Below are 15,019 nucleotides of genomic sequence, written 5' to 3' on the forward strand. Positions count from 1 at the left end.
GAGCATCTATCACACACTAGACAATGAGGGAGGCACTGTCTGGGATAAAAATATGGGTAAGGAAGTCACTGCTTCCCCAAAACCAAGGCTTGTACACAAACCTAGGAACAGAAATGTGACCAAAGAAGGGCAAAGATCCATCCTTCCAAGAGGAGGACCCACCTGGAATCAACTGTAGGCCTCACAAAAGTGGGGGCACCAGTGGGGTGAGGATGTGGTAAGATTTCTTCACGTGCAGATGCGTAAAGCATTTGGGGTCGCAGGAGGGGCCGGGGCCAAAAGCCAGAACACGGGGGTTGATGGTCACTGAAGTGTGAAACGCACACACAGAATTTGTGCATCAAAGTCTGGAGCCTGGAACTCTGAGGCGAGGAATTTATCATGGACTTTGCCGCAGCGAGTGGACGTCGCTGTGGACGAGCGGACAGGAGCTGAGTGTGAGCAATGGTCAGCTGGCCGTTGGGGATGCGGACGGAGGAAAGGAGCCTGTCCCGTGAGAGGAGGCTCAGGTTGCCACAGCAGGCGTGCGAGGCGATCGTGAACCAGAGCCGCGAGCGCCAGAGTGGGAAGGGGAGAAGGGCAGGCCGAGCGGGTGGAAACCACAGAACCACGCTTGCCCTCCACCCATCTCCCCCAGACCTTAGCATCAGAACCACCTGGATGGCTTGCCACCGTGTAGACAGCCAGGCCCCACGCCCAGAGCCTCTGACTCCTGAGTCTAGGATGAGGCCGGAACACACATTCCTAACAGTGCCGGCCAATGCCCATGCTGCTCTGGGGGCCAGGGGAGCTGCAGCCTTAGACCAGCCCCAGGGGAACAGGACCTTCCGGACAGGAGACAACCATGAGCAGCCACGGGGAGCTGTGTGGGCAGCAGGTGGCCTCGACCAGGAGCACAAGGTTTCCACGTGAAAAGCAATGCCTGGAATTCTGTTCTTCTCCTGCCATTTTGCCCTGGGACAGCCAGTGCCTGGGCTCACTGGAGGACCGCACAGCTGGTGACGTCCCCAGGAGTAAGTCAGGGAAGCACTGAGTGGGCAGGAGGCGAAGGGAGGCGGGCAGACTGAGCGGTGGCAGTGCCCGGGCCCCTGCCCGCAGACCCTGTTCCGACCCGCCCACCGTGTCTGGTGGATTCCACCAGAAGCGGAAGCGTTGGATCAGATGGACCGGGAATTTGACATAAACACGAAAAACATTATAGACGAAATAAGGGCAGATGCTACCAATACGAAACAACAAGGAAGTGTGGCAAAGAAACAACTAGAAAAACAGATACAAAGAGTACATCCCAGAGGACGGGGAGACGCGGAGCAGGTGGGGAGCGGACGAGGTCCAAGCCGCTGTGGGGACTCCGAATCGAGGGCGTCTCCCAGAGGGAAGCAGGGGGAGAGAGAGAACGTGTCTGAGAGAAAAGCTGAGACGTATGGATGAGTAGGAATGCCAACATCCAGAAAGTAAGAATCTTGAAAGATAAAGTGGAAAGGAAGAAAAATGTACAGAAATAACAAAGATGAACTTCACAGAAGTAGAGAGAGAGGGAGGACCTCAAACTGAAAGTCAACAGACATCAAAGACAGAGAGGTCACAGAAAAACTCCCACGTAGGCACGTCAGGGGGACTTCTAAGGACGAAGGCCGGCATACGAAGGGCTCCCCCCCACGCAAGAGCCCACTGACACACCACGCACGCACCACCGGATTTTTCAACAGCAGTCGCGAAGGCCCAAGACAACGAAGTGACATCTTCTCAAAATCTGAGAAGAAACAAGTTCGAAGCGAGCCAAACCCTCAGTTAAACGGGAGGCCCGATTAAAGTACCGTCACCTTGACAAGGCCTTGGAAGATGGGCCACAGGGACTCACAGTAAGAACGTTTCTACGGGAAGGGGTTAAATAAAAAGGAAAGAGCGACTGCAGAGACGCTGGGAGGGATCTGTGAAGCGGGGCGACCACGCGCCTTGGCGCGATCCCTGTTGTCATTAAATGAAGTTCGATCAGAGAGAACATGTTCACGATAACCCAGAATTCAGCACCGGGGCCGGGGTTGTTGAGGGGGAGACTGAGGAGCAGGAAAACAGGCTTACGTTCTTGTCGGGGAGGGGGGAGATAGAGCAATCAGTTCAGAACTGACACCAGAGGAGATAGAGTCCAGATGTGACTCTGGGACCACGGCGGGAACCCGGCCGGCTGGGGGGAGGGGCGGTGCAGGAAAGGAGCTGTCCCCAGCGGTGGGGCTGCAGGAAAGCCGGGCCCTGAGGAAGCCCCGCTCAGATGTCCCAGATGCACCAGGAGCTGCAGGCCAGCCCTCAAGCGAGGGGAGCCCCCCAGGGACGAGACCAGTGCCTGTGTGTTCATCCCCACGGACGTCCTCACCCGGAGAGAGCTAAGGGGACAAAGACTAAGTAGGCTTATTAATCTAACGTGCTCTTTTCCCTCCAAATATCGTGTTTCCTTGCCTCGCCTCTGCCACATCCCGTGTGACACGTGGGATTGCTGACCCTGACTCCTTCCGGAAGCACGCACAAGTGTCTCCTCCACGCAGCTGTCTCTCTTTCTTTCAGAATAAAACGCTGGTATTTATAACCGCATTCTGGAATCATCTGGTCTGTAGGTGACAGCTAACTCCCCCGGCACGTGCAGGGTCACCTGGGACTCACCACCCTCCCTAGGTTAACGACGCTCCCAACAACAGTTTAGGTCCTGCTCCCAACAGACCCTCAGTGTTCATCGCTGGCGTCACAGCTCTTGATGGTAAATCAGTCGCTTACATTGCAATGTGCCCCCGAGAGAGACCATTGACAGAAAGTGAATTAGGAGTAAATGTTTTGGCTCTTCCGACCCAAGGCCACCTGGAGACCATCGCTGTCCATAAAGTGGTCCTTCCAACACTCAGGACCACTCCGCACCCCTTACTTTTCAGTTTCGAAGGCTTGTGTCTTCCCTGCGCTTTGTCAGCTCCTTCCCACAGTGGGGCCTCCTTATCCCAGCAGCGTTCCCAACACTGAGGCTTTAACCTTTCCCTCTGCAACCTGCTAGCCTTGCTGCTCCCCTGCTCTCTCCTGGTCCACTCTGACCCTCTGATCCACACCAGGCCCTTGGTCTAAGTGCACCAAACTGTCCCCGGATTCACCCCCATAACAGCCACGGCCACCCTGCCTCTCCCTGGCCCCAAGGCCACCGTACCTCTGTCATCCCTGCTCTGTCCACCCACCACTGTCCACGCCACCTCTGTCCCTCTCACCTCTGTCCACACCACCTCTGTCCATCCCACTTCTGTTTACCCCCATGGTCACTTCACCTCTGTCCCCACTCTGTCCACCCACCACTGTCCATCCCACCTCTGTCCATCCCCATGGCCTCATTCACCCCATTCACCACACCTAGCACATAGTAGATGTTCAATAAACTTTGTTCCGTGAAAAATGAAAGAAACTGGCCAAAAATAAGTATGTAAAGGGACAAGAAATAATGTCTGCCCCCCAAGAATTAAAATCAGAGTTAATGAGAGAGCATTGTAGCCCTTGCTGGTCCCGGCAGGACATCCCCACACTGTGACCGGGTCTCCCCCAGGTGACAGAGCCTTACTTTTGAACGCCTCCTAGAGGGAAGACTTTTTCCCCAATCATGGCCAGCACTCTATTCCATTCCGTCAGACTGAATTTGGGTATGATAATTTTTACGGGTGGGATAAATAGTCTTCCATTTGTGAAAACACTGTAAGAATAAAAAAAAAAAAAGCATTCATTAGTACCTTACACTTGAGGGGGAAACATTGGAAATTCAAAGATCTAGAACGACAGAGCCATAAGCAGCACGCAATGCGCCAGGCAGCCCTCACACACACCGCCTGCATCCGCAGAGGGACCGTCACCAAGCGCCCGATGCTGGAAGTCCGGTGACGCTGCAACGACGCCCGGAAACTTCTCTTCATGGAATAAAATACACCCAGATGAACAGGACGGAACTCCGCTTTTTAAATAATATGCCTCCACCATGGCGGGTAAAGCGAAGAAAATGGTGCCCGTTTGGCAAACAAAAGGCGGGTTTTGCCATTAAAAGTGTAGTCACTTTCTCTTTCCACAGGCCAAGACAGTGTCCCCGAGGAAATAATGTGCGATCCTCCAAAAAGATAGTAGAAACAATTGGTTTCACCCGTGCAGTCTGGAGACAGCTTTGCTGGAATCCCAGCGGGTTTATTTTATTTTCCATACGTGTCCGGGGCGGGGGGGAGTGGGGGGGGGGGTACTCGATGCAAAGTTCTCCTGCTAATGAGGCCAGGCCGCCCCCACCCCCCCCACCCCCCCACCCCCCGTCCAAGCCACTTGGCAACAGTTACATGCTGTTGTAACTCATACTAAAATCATGTAAACTATGAGCCTTGTTTCTTTAAGTCTAAAAGTGATGAATAGTGTTTAACACGAAGGTGCTCAATGTTACAATTCTAGTTTTCAGTTTTTTACATAATTATTTGTGGTTGCTGTTGCTTCATTGTTACCGTTTTTCTGTAATGCAAATAATTTAAAACTGGATGAACGCATCGCCTTTTCAGATCAAATATAAACTTTAATCTGTGCAAAAAATACAGAGAGTCCACTTTCTTTGCTAATGCGCTGTACCAAGGGGCTTCCAATCAATGCAGAAACCCCCTTCTCCCATATTTAAAATATTGCCCCAAAATAACCCTAGAAAAGAATGTTCCGCGCAAGTTATATTACAATGCATTTATGTGATATTACGCCCACAATAGATTTGCTACAATGTTTCCATCTATTGGTTTTCCTTATGCCAAAAGAATTCTTTCCAAACATGGGTCACTAATAATAATTCAGGAAATAAATGTTTAAACAGGGTCATGTTGTGCTTTTGCTTAAATCTTTAAAGATATTTAACGTACACTCTTTACCTGAGTGTGGGGAAATAGGAACTCTTATGAACTGAATTGTGTCTGCCTCCCCCCCAAATTTTGGCATCTCTTGCAGACCTAAGACACACACACATACACTGTGGCTGAAGCTAGAAGCGTGCACAGTCTTCCTCGGGGGCGAGTCAGTAGCACAGACTGATGAGACGTCTGTGATCAATAACTATTGACCCATTCTTCCCACTTTGTGAAATCCAGCCCATGGAAACGAAACAGATTTACATGCAAAGATGTTTCCCATAGGATTATGTATGGAATCGAAAATATAAAACCAACCTGCATGTCCAGGTACCCAGGAATGTTACGTAAATCGTCGCACGGCCATACGATAATAAATTGTGCAGCAGTTTAAAATTGTTTATGCAGGATTTGCATTTACGGGGGAAATGGTCAACTATAACGGATGCTGTAAAAAACACGACAGAAGGCACAAAGAGAACACTGAGGGTAAGCGTTCTTCAGGCCAGTGGCGGTTGTCTGAGGAGTGAGATAAGGGATGTTTATTTTATTCTTCACACTCTTGTAAGTTCCCACGTTTATTTATAATAAGAATGTAATTTTTAAAGATAAGGAAAGGAAGTAAGTGTTATTTCCAACTTAAAGATTAGGAAATTACAAGTTCAGAGGGCATGCGGGATGGAACACATCTCCCAAACTGAAGAATGAACTAGACCCCTTGCTTTGCCCGGTTTCACGGATCAGACGGTCCATCCGCCACCCGACAGATGACCGACCCCACCTAAGTGCCCAAGAACGGTTTCTGGGGAGAGTCCGCGATGGAGAGGTGATGGACAGGCAGGAGCCCCTGAGCACTGGGCAAAAGCCAGGCGTGGTTAGATGAGGGAATGTCTGAAATTTGGAATGCTGTGTAGCCATTGTTTTAAAGCACAGCTTATCCACATGGGCTCCTATGGAACCACCTCCAAGATGCATCATGTGGGGAGAAAAAGGAGGATACACAGAGGTATTTGTAGGATACATATGCTTGCCGAAGCCTGGATCTCCCAGCCTGTCTTACAAGGATACAAGGCCAGGGCGGGGCACTCACTTTGAACATAGAACTTTTAGAGCTATATAAGGCCATGGGCACAGATTTTTCGGGCCACAAAAAGATAGTTACATTTTTTTAAAAACTTTGAAATAAGAGAAGAAGTTAAAGGTATAAACCTACTACTCAACACACCTTATAATGTGCTCATTGGTGTGTAATAGGAAATATTTTTAATTTTTTTGATGTTTACTTATGTTTGATAAAGAGAGAGAGAGGGACAGAGTGTGAGTGGGGGAGGGGCAGGGAGAGAGGGAGACACAGAATCCGAAACAAGTTCCAGGCCCCAAGCTGTCAGCACAGAGCCAACACGGGGCTCGAACCCACGAACCGCGAGATCATGACCTAAGCCAAAGTCGGACGCTTAACCGACGGAGCCACCCAGGAGTCCCTAATAGGAAATATTTTAAATATTTCAAGTAGGACATAATTTAAATTCTTTAAGATTTTTTTTTTTTTTTTTGAGAGAGAGAGAGAGCAAGTGGGGGCAGGGCAAAGAGAGAGGGAGAGAGAGAATCCCAAGCAGGGCTTGCACTGACAGTGTGGAGCCCGATGCGGGGCTCGAACTCACAAAGCACAAGATCATGACCTGAGCTGAGATCAAGAATCAGACGCTTAACCGACTGAGCCCCCCAGGCGCCCCTCGAGTTTTTAAAATAGGAAATATTTTCAATTTTGTTTAAACAGGAAATAGCACATAGATCTAGGAGCAGATCTCAGGTGACGATGATCCGCCGTCACAACACCTGTCACGTCACAGCTGGCTTAGCGGCAGAAGCAGGACATAAATCCACGCCTCAGCCTCCGCACTTCAAACCCACGTGGCCTCACCAACTCCGTTCTGCGGAGACCCAGGCAGGCAGGGGAGCGCCGGGCTCCGGGTCCAAACTCAGCCGTGACCCCCCAGCACCCCGGCCCCCCCCCCATCTGTGAGGAAGGGAGAAACCACTTTCTCCCTTCAACATCGAAGCCTCCGGAACCCATCGCAACTGTTTTGTTTGCCTGTTTTTGCAGTTACAAGGTCTCCAAGCAAACATGATCAGGTCTTTGTAGAAAAGACACTGCGTTTGAATGGATATTTGGGTCCATCTAGTGGAATTTCTAGCACACCAATGTGAAGGACGAGGCACAAGCTGCCGGGGGTAATGATCTGTAACAGACAAAACTTGTCCATCAAAATAAGTGAGAATCACTGATGTCTTGGCTCATGCAAAAAAACAAACAAACAAACAAACACGTAGGTTCTTTGCCTGGAAGGACCGTGAGATTTGTATACATTCTTCAGAAAGAGATGCCCTTCACAAAATTTGGAAATGCTGTGCCTCCCGTCACGTCCAAGCAGCTCTCAGATTTGTAGAAGGTGCAGGGAAAGACCCCACCACTGAAGGCTGCACCTTGCAGACACGTAAGGGGACGTATTTTACAGACATGGTCGTGGAGGTTCTGAGGGGACGGGGAGGGGCCACGTTTGGCCAATAAACAGGGTGTGTTTCCTGCATCCTTCTGCTTCCCAGGCTGGGCTCTGACGAGTCTAACAGGGGGTTTGCGCCGAGGGGCCCTAGCCCTTCGCTGGGGGGCACGAGCGTGAAGGGCACCTGGTCAGGAGTGCGGGGGACGCCCGCTAGTGACCCTCAGACACGGTGAGCCCACGCCTCTGCGGAAGCCCACTGACATTCTGTCCACCGGGAGCAGAACGTGGTGAGAGGAGGGCGCGACCTCGCTCACGTCAGAGATTTCAACCTGTAAAGTATTAAAACCTCCCAATATAAGAAGGATTTGGAGAGTCTCTGCTCCGTGACCAGCCTTGGACGGGTGTCGTGGAGGTGTCACCGGGGGACTCTCACCACCCCTGGAGGTGTCACCGGGGAGCCCCCACCTCTCCTGGAGGTGTCACGGGGGGGCCCTCACCACCCCTGGGGGGGAGGGTAATGTCAGGAAGCCAGTTCAGAAAGATGAGGTACGTGACCTCCACAAAGACGATGAGATGAAAAGCCGGATTTGAACCCACGATGGTTTGAATCCAGCGTGTTCTTTCTACAGCCCCAGAACGTAAGGCAGACTGGCCCACAAAGCCGTCTCCATCAGCCCGGACGTACTGCCCCGGGCACCTCTACAGCTATAGCACCGGCTGTGGCTCCCAGGGCCACACTCCAGTCCTGCACCAACGCTTGAGCGGGAAGTGTGGTAACCCTACAGGTCTTTGCTCGTGGTGGGAAAATAACTTGTGAGTGTCCTTTCCACGTCCAGCAGCTACAACTGCTAGATGTTTTTTAAAAGGTGAAGAGCCTAAGACTAAATTCTGTGTGTGAGGCCCTCGCCCTTCCAGCCCCAAGTAAACTGTTCAACAGCCTGGCAACTGGATTGATTTCCAAAATCAAGGTTCAAAGAGAAGAAAGGATACACGGCACCTGAAAGGCTGAATCACACAGGTGTCCCTGTGGGAGAGAGAGAAGGAGAAGGGAGGAGAGGAGCACAGGAGGAAGGGAGGGAGGGAGGAAGGGAGGAGGAGGGGAGAGGGAAGGAGAGAGGAAGAGGCGGGGAGGGGAGAAGGGGAAGAGGAGGGGAGGAGGAGGAGGAGGAGGAGAAAAGAGAGGAGGGGGAGGAGGGGGAGGAAGGGAGGAGGGAGGAGAGGAGGGGAGAGGGGGTGACGGTGAGTCTAACTGGAACTTTATCTTTAAGGAGCCACAGCAAGCAGTGATCTCTCGCCCGCGAGGCCTTACTCACTTGACGTGCCGGGACGTTGGCTGGAAAGTTTGCCACCTGGAAGGCACGTGCAGGTCACAATGCACCACCGGTTTGATCTGCAAAAAGAAAAGGCAAGCCTCGGGACTCGGTTCAGACAACCACTTGCTAAATATGGTTTGCCCAGCACCGCCCCCAAAACAGCAGTGCAGGGGGGAGGGAGGCCCTGCTAAGGGAGCACAGGGGGGGACCCAGGAAGGACTCCGGGGGAGCAGACTCCCTGCTGGGAGGGGCCGGGACTCCCAGACGCAGGGCAGGTGACCTCATGGGGACGGGGCGAGAGGGCTGTGAGTTCCGAGGCCGGAAGGTCGGGTGCGAGGGCGCGGAGCGCGGCGGCCGGGAGGTCACAGAAGTCCAGAGACACAGACCGGGCCGTTGTGCTGAGGACAGGCCAGCAGCTCGACCAGCAAGCTCCCGTGATGTGCTCCCCAGGCACCCGGCTGGGCCAGACTGCGGCCCCAAGAACGGGCGTGTGGCCCCTAAGTCAGCCCGTGGGGTTCCAGCTAGGACGTCCTGTGGCAGGGGACAACACCACCCCCCCTGCTCCCCGGACCTTTCTCTTTCCTGTGACTCCAACCTGGGGGCTGAGCCCCCCCCCCCACCCCGGGGCCTGGTCAGCTTCAACCTCACACCCCCTGGGGCCCCCACAGCGGGGAGGAGAAGGATGTCTGGGCCCTGCCACGGGCAGGCAAAATCCCTCTGCTGGGGGTCCTACTGTCGTCATTGACAGCCTGGGTGGGGCGAGACCAAGGCCACGGCCCCACACAGTCTCGAGGCCCCTCCATCACAGTGACCTCCTCTGAAAGTCGCTCCCCCGCTACCTTGTCTGTCCCACCTCTAGAGGCTCCGCCCCTGAGACACCAGCCCCTCCCACCTCTAGAGGCTCCGTCCCTGAGACACCAGCCCCTCCCACCTCTAGAGGCTCCGTCCCTGAGACACCAGCCCCTCCTACCTCTAGAGGCTCCGCCCCTGAGACACCAGCCCCTACCACGTCTAGAGGCTCTGCCCCTCAGACACCAGCACCTCCCCACCTGTAAAGGCTCCGCCCCCAAGACACCAGCCCCTCCTACCTCTAGAGGCTCCGCCCAGAGACACCAGCCCCTCCCACCTCTACAGGCTCCGCCCATGAGACACCAGCCCCTCCCACCTCTAGAGCCTCCGCCCCTGAGACACCAGCCCCTCCTACCTCTAGAAGCTCCGCCCCGAGACACCAGCCCCTCCCACCTCTAGAGGCTCCGCCCCTGAGACACCAGCCCCTCCCACCTCTACAGACCCCGCCCCTGAGACACCAGCCCCTCCCACCTCTAGAGGCTCTGTCCGTGAGACACCAGCCCCTCCCACCTCTACAGGCTCCGCCCCTGAGACACCAGCCCCTCCCACCTCTAGAGGCTCTGCCCCTGAGACACCAGCCCCTCCCACCTCTACAGGCTCCGCCCCTGAGACACCAGCCCCTCCCACCTCTAGAGGCTCCGCCGCTGAGTGAGACTCGGCATTCAGGGCCTACCTAGACTCTCGTCACACCTGCTCCAGCACAGCGGGCACAGCGGTAGAGGGTGTCCCCCAGGGCCCCCGGTGGGGCCTCCCGGCCTGACCTGTCTGGATGTCCGGTCCCCCTCCACTCGCTGCCCCTGCCGTGGTGCCCAGCTCATTTACACACAGAGACTGCCCAACCTGTGAGGTTAGTGCAGCTCTACTGAATCACCCCACTGAGTGAAAGTATCTATAAAGTTCCTTCGCCAAGAATAACACCGACCCGCGTCCCCGGGGTTCACCCTGGGGTATAAGAGTGAGCTGCACGTACCCTTAACACGGGTGACAAGGTTTGGGCATCTCACGGTCTCTCCAGCACTACTTTTTAGACGAGGAGAGGAAAATGTGCTGTTCCGGGTCCTCTGAAGGAGACGAGGAGGCAGCGTCCACGTGGGGCAGGTGGAGAAGGGTCAGGAGGACTGGGACTGAGCGGTGGAGAGCCCCTTCGGCGTCCTGCTGAGGGCCTGAGGCACCATTACACGCAGGGGACAACTGGCCGAGAGGCACCGGGACAGCAGAGCGAAGCCGGGAGGCGGCCCGGTGGCTTTGGACTCGGACAGACCAGGGCTCGCCTCCCAGCGCTCACTGTCCGTGACTTTGCCGGGACTATCTCACCTCTGAGCTGCCATCTATGAACGCCTGCAGCGGGGACCATACACCTCGCAGGGTTTGGGGGAGAGAACGTTTAATAAAAGGCACAATGCCGTACCTGCCACACAGGGATAAATGTTCAATCCAATAAACATGAGTCTCCCAACACAGAGACGCAGAGACGCAGAGACACGGAGGTGGGGAGAGAATGGAGAGGGACAGACCACAGACCATCTGGCATCTCAGTCTCATCACGGCCCGGATAGAATCGCCGATTGTTCCCACAGCCCACTGACCGTCCCCAGACTTCCCGGTCTCAGGAACCGGTGCCAGCACAGACCCATGTGTTTAACCACAAAATCTGGGGACACCACTGTGTCGTCTCCTCCCTTACACCCCGCATCTCTCAATTCTGCCTCAAAACCGTATCCCTGGACGCGTTCAGTTCTTGCCGCCCCCACCGCTGCCACACTGGCCCCGTGGCCCCATGTCTCTGCAGCTCGCCCCCTGCCCCCCACAGTCCCTTCCCCACAAGGAGCCGCGGTCCTGGTAATCACCCGTCGCGATGGGCTGCCCCCTGGCTTAGAACCAGGAAACAGTGGAGGAAACAGCGGCAGACACACGACAACCCCACCCCTCCCTTCCTCCCCACGCCACAGCCCGCGTTTGCCTTCTTCCAAACATCAAGCTTGTTCCTGCACTAGACCTGGGGCCTGGAATGTTCTCCCGGGTCTTAGCACAGCTTACCCTTTCTTGCATTAAGAAGTCAACTCAGAAGCAGTTCCTCAGCGACCCTCCCGGACCAATATGGCCATCGTAGCATGTAACACCGTCTAATAGTTTTGTGTTTATTTATTTACTTATTATTGGTTCCTCCTCATAGAATCAAAGCCTCCTGAGAGCAGGGACCTCGGTCGTCATGTTCCACCAAGGACCCCACTGCCTGAACAATGAGCTGCCCACCGCGGGAGTTTGAGAAGTATGCCGTGAATATGAATGAATGAATGACGGATGAATAAATGATAAATGCTTCGGTGGCAGGTGATAAACAGCTCTGATACTCCAGGAGGAGTCCTGGAAAAAGTGAGGTCACTGGAGATTGTGGTAATGCACACGTCCGTCCACTGTCACCCTCTTGTCACGTTATATACAAAATTACTTTCTATGTAGGAAATTATACACACCTGCATACCGTTAGCCAAAAAACCAAAGCCGTATCAGCAATACCACGAATTTACTGACCTGGTTTATAACAGAACAACAGAAATTATTCCCTGCAAAATTCTATTAAGGTACAACTACCCTAAGAAACAGCTTTCTGGCTGATGGCATAAAATTATGGAAACAGCGAGCTAATAGCTTTTTTTTACGTGTTAATGAGTCATTAACCCTGCTATCACCAGCCTAATTAAATAACCCCAGCAATTAAATACGTGATTCTGGATTTTTTTTTCCTGCATTTCACGTGATCTCCTACGAAAGCACACGTGGCTTTCTGTCACTGCCCGACGGGGACGACAGGTTCCGACATGGTGTCTCACTCACCTGCCGAGAGGCTGAGGGGCTCAGTGGGCTTTCGGGCTCCGTAACCAACAGTCCGAGGTAATTAAACCAAATCCGCAGCAATGCCGGAAGACGCCCGAGGTAACCACAGGTGTGTTTCCCCGAGTGGCAGCTGTGGGTTACTGAACGCCTGCTCTGCGTCCCAGTACATTTGTGCCCAGTCCTCAAAACAACCGGGCAAAATACCCACATGGTGACCAACCAAAGCCACTATGTAATCTCCACAAGGACACACTGTCACTAAGTGTCCTGGCCATGACAGGCCATCAAAAATACCTTATGGTAGATTTTAGCCCATTGGGAATTGGAACCTATACCGGCGTGGCACTTGGGAGCCTGCGTCCGCGTCGTCCGCGACCCCAGCCCTGGTTCCACCACCTTCTCCTCACACCACCGTGAAGACGTTCCTGTGCCCATATCCTCGTGTGTGAATGCGGATCTGCTTCCGGGAGGGACAGCGCCAGAGGAGATGACGCGTCGCGAGGCGCTGAGCAAAACGCCAGAAATGAGTGAAGAGCTTTTGGCGGTTGTCATTGTTGTTGGCCTCCAAAGTCCTCGGTCTTTGCGCCCCATCGAGCCTCTCCAGCTACCCTCGGTGAACATCCTCCCAGCCTTTTCCATGCAAAACTTCAAACCAGAAAGACTCAAGGGAGTCTGGCAACGAGAAAAGACCTCGTCATGGAACCGTAAAGGGAGGATCTCATAATTAGCGAACGGCGCTCGTCGGGGGTCTGGAACGTGCAAGCTGAATTAACAGAGATGGCCCCTACGCCACTCGACAGTAGACGCTAAACACACACACAGTCGCCACAGATCACAGAAACCCTACGGAAGGTGCAGTGGGCTCCGTATGGTTCGTGTAATTCATTAAGGAAAAGGTCATCCTGGACCACCTCTGAAGTCACTTCATTTCCCATTCTGTGATCCTCTGAGTCAAAAAAATAAAAATAAAAAATCAGCGTCACTCCTTCCCCAAAACGGCCAAGAATCTCCCTAGGTTAGGCATTCTGGAGCAGTGTGCAAGGGACGGGAGGGAGAGTCAGGCCGACGGGAAGTCGCCCTTCATCCACCCCGGCACCGTTACCTGTAGAAATGGGGCAAATCTGGGCAAACCCTCAGCACCTTTGCAGCCCTCCCCCTGCGTTACACTGCATTGTACTCTCGAGGGGGACGTCAGGCACGTGTGTCCAACACATGGTTGGGGAGATGGGTTTTGAGCCTTCCTGGTCGTGATGATGATGAATTTTTATTTCCCGTTTTTTGGAAAATGTTGAGATATTTTTACATTAAAGAAGAAGAAGAAGAAGAACCATGACTGGGGTTTTGTAATTGACTCAGCTGATATCATGCATCCATGAAGCTCTCTCAGGGTCTAAATGTTAAGATGTCACCCCCTCTGGGAAGCTGGGAAGGACGCAGGGGCGCCTGCCCAGGCCTCACTGAGGGTTTCCCGACTGAGACGCCGTGGGCGGGGCCGGTTCCCCGTCTGGCATCCTGCGTGTCCTCTACGACAGCGACAGAGGCTGAACTGAGCCATGGGGAGCCGTGAGTGGAAGGGCTGAGGATCACCCCGGCGCCTTCCCCGGGACGCTTGCGGGGCTTGAGGACCAGACATTGTGTGGAGTCAGCAAGGCAGTAGTCAGAGAAGAAGCCAAGAGCTCTTGACCTCTGACAACAGCGGGGACTTTGGAGCCTAGCAACGACAGACATAAGAGCGACTAGGATCAACGGAGGTCTTAACTCCCTCCTGGCATTTTGCTGAGCAGCGGGGAATGCGTCACCTCGTATCATATTACTTGTACCAAGAGCAGTGGTGTTTCCCACGTAATTACTCCTCCCGAATGCCATTCAAGGTTTTGTATTTCAGATCCTATTGGATTAGTGATTTCTTTTGTTCTATTGAAAGATTCTTTATCTTCCCCAAACTAGTTGGCATTGCCAACGGCCCCTCGTACACCAGTATCTCTCCCTCACCCCCCTGATCACCATCTCAGCAAACCTCAGGCCTCTTTCTCAAACGGAGGGGGGAACAACACGCAAAGCGAGTAATCAACCAACGAGTGTCCTTGGAGTGAGCCTGACATTCAGAGGACATCCTTCAATCATTCCTTTCGTAAAAATAAAATAGTAACCAATGAGAACAACCCCTCCTACTGGCCTGGTGTTGACCACCTACATTACCTGCAAAGCCTCAAACGATGGCAGATGAATACAAGAACTGAAAGGGAAGAAAGAAGGGTGAAACTATGAGGGTGGAGAATTAGGGAAAGTGCAAACAGAAGCTGGGAAAATAAGAACGGAAGTAGGGACACCTGGGGGGCTCAGTCGGCTGAGTGTCTGACTCTTGGTTTCAGCTCAGGCCTTGCTCTCACCGTTCGTGAGTTCAAGCCCCACATGGGGCTCCATCCGACAGTGCAGAGCCTGCTTTGGATCCTCTCTCTTTCTCTGCCCCTCCCCTGCTCATGCTGTCTCTGTCTCTCTCTCAAAATAAATAAACTTGGGGAGCCTGGGTGGCTCAGTCGGTTAAGCGCCTGACTTCGGCTCGGGTCATGATCTCACAGTTTGTGGGTTCGAGCCCCGCGTCGGGCTCTGTGCTGCCAGCTCGGAGCCTGGAGCTGCTTCGGAT

The 15,019-nt window shown here is 53.5% G+C and overlaps 1 protein-coding gene across 11 annotated transcripts in view; it reads right to left on the reverse strand.

Annotated features, from left to right (window-relative positions):
- Positions 1–15,019, reverse strand: part of DCDC2C (doublecortin domain containing 2C) — a 111,660-nt gene that overhangs the window by 80,965 nt on the left and 15,676 nt on the right. For 10 of the 11 annotated variants that reach the window (XM_042933752.1, XM_042933754.1, XM_042933753.1 and 7 more), the window contains exons 3-4: positions 8,692–8,768; positions 3,584–3,712 (exon numbers count right to left, since the gene is read on the reverse strand). In XM_042933752.1, the coding sequence (XP_042789686.1) occupies positions 3,584–3,712; positions 8,692–8,768 (206 nt within the window). The remainder of the gene's footprint in view (positions 1–3,583; positions 3,713–8,691; positions 8,769–15,019) is intronic. The other variant, XM_042933755.1, reaches the window with a different exon arrangement.

This window comes from Panthera leo, chromosome A3 (assembly GCF_018350215.1).
Source record: "Panthera leo isolate Ple1 chromosome A3, P.leo_Ple1_pat1.1, whole genome shotgun sequence".
Lineage (NCBI taxonomy): Eukaryota > Metazoa > Chordata > Mammalia > Carnivora > Felidae > Panthera > Panthera leo.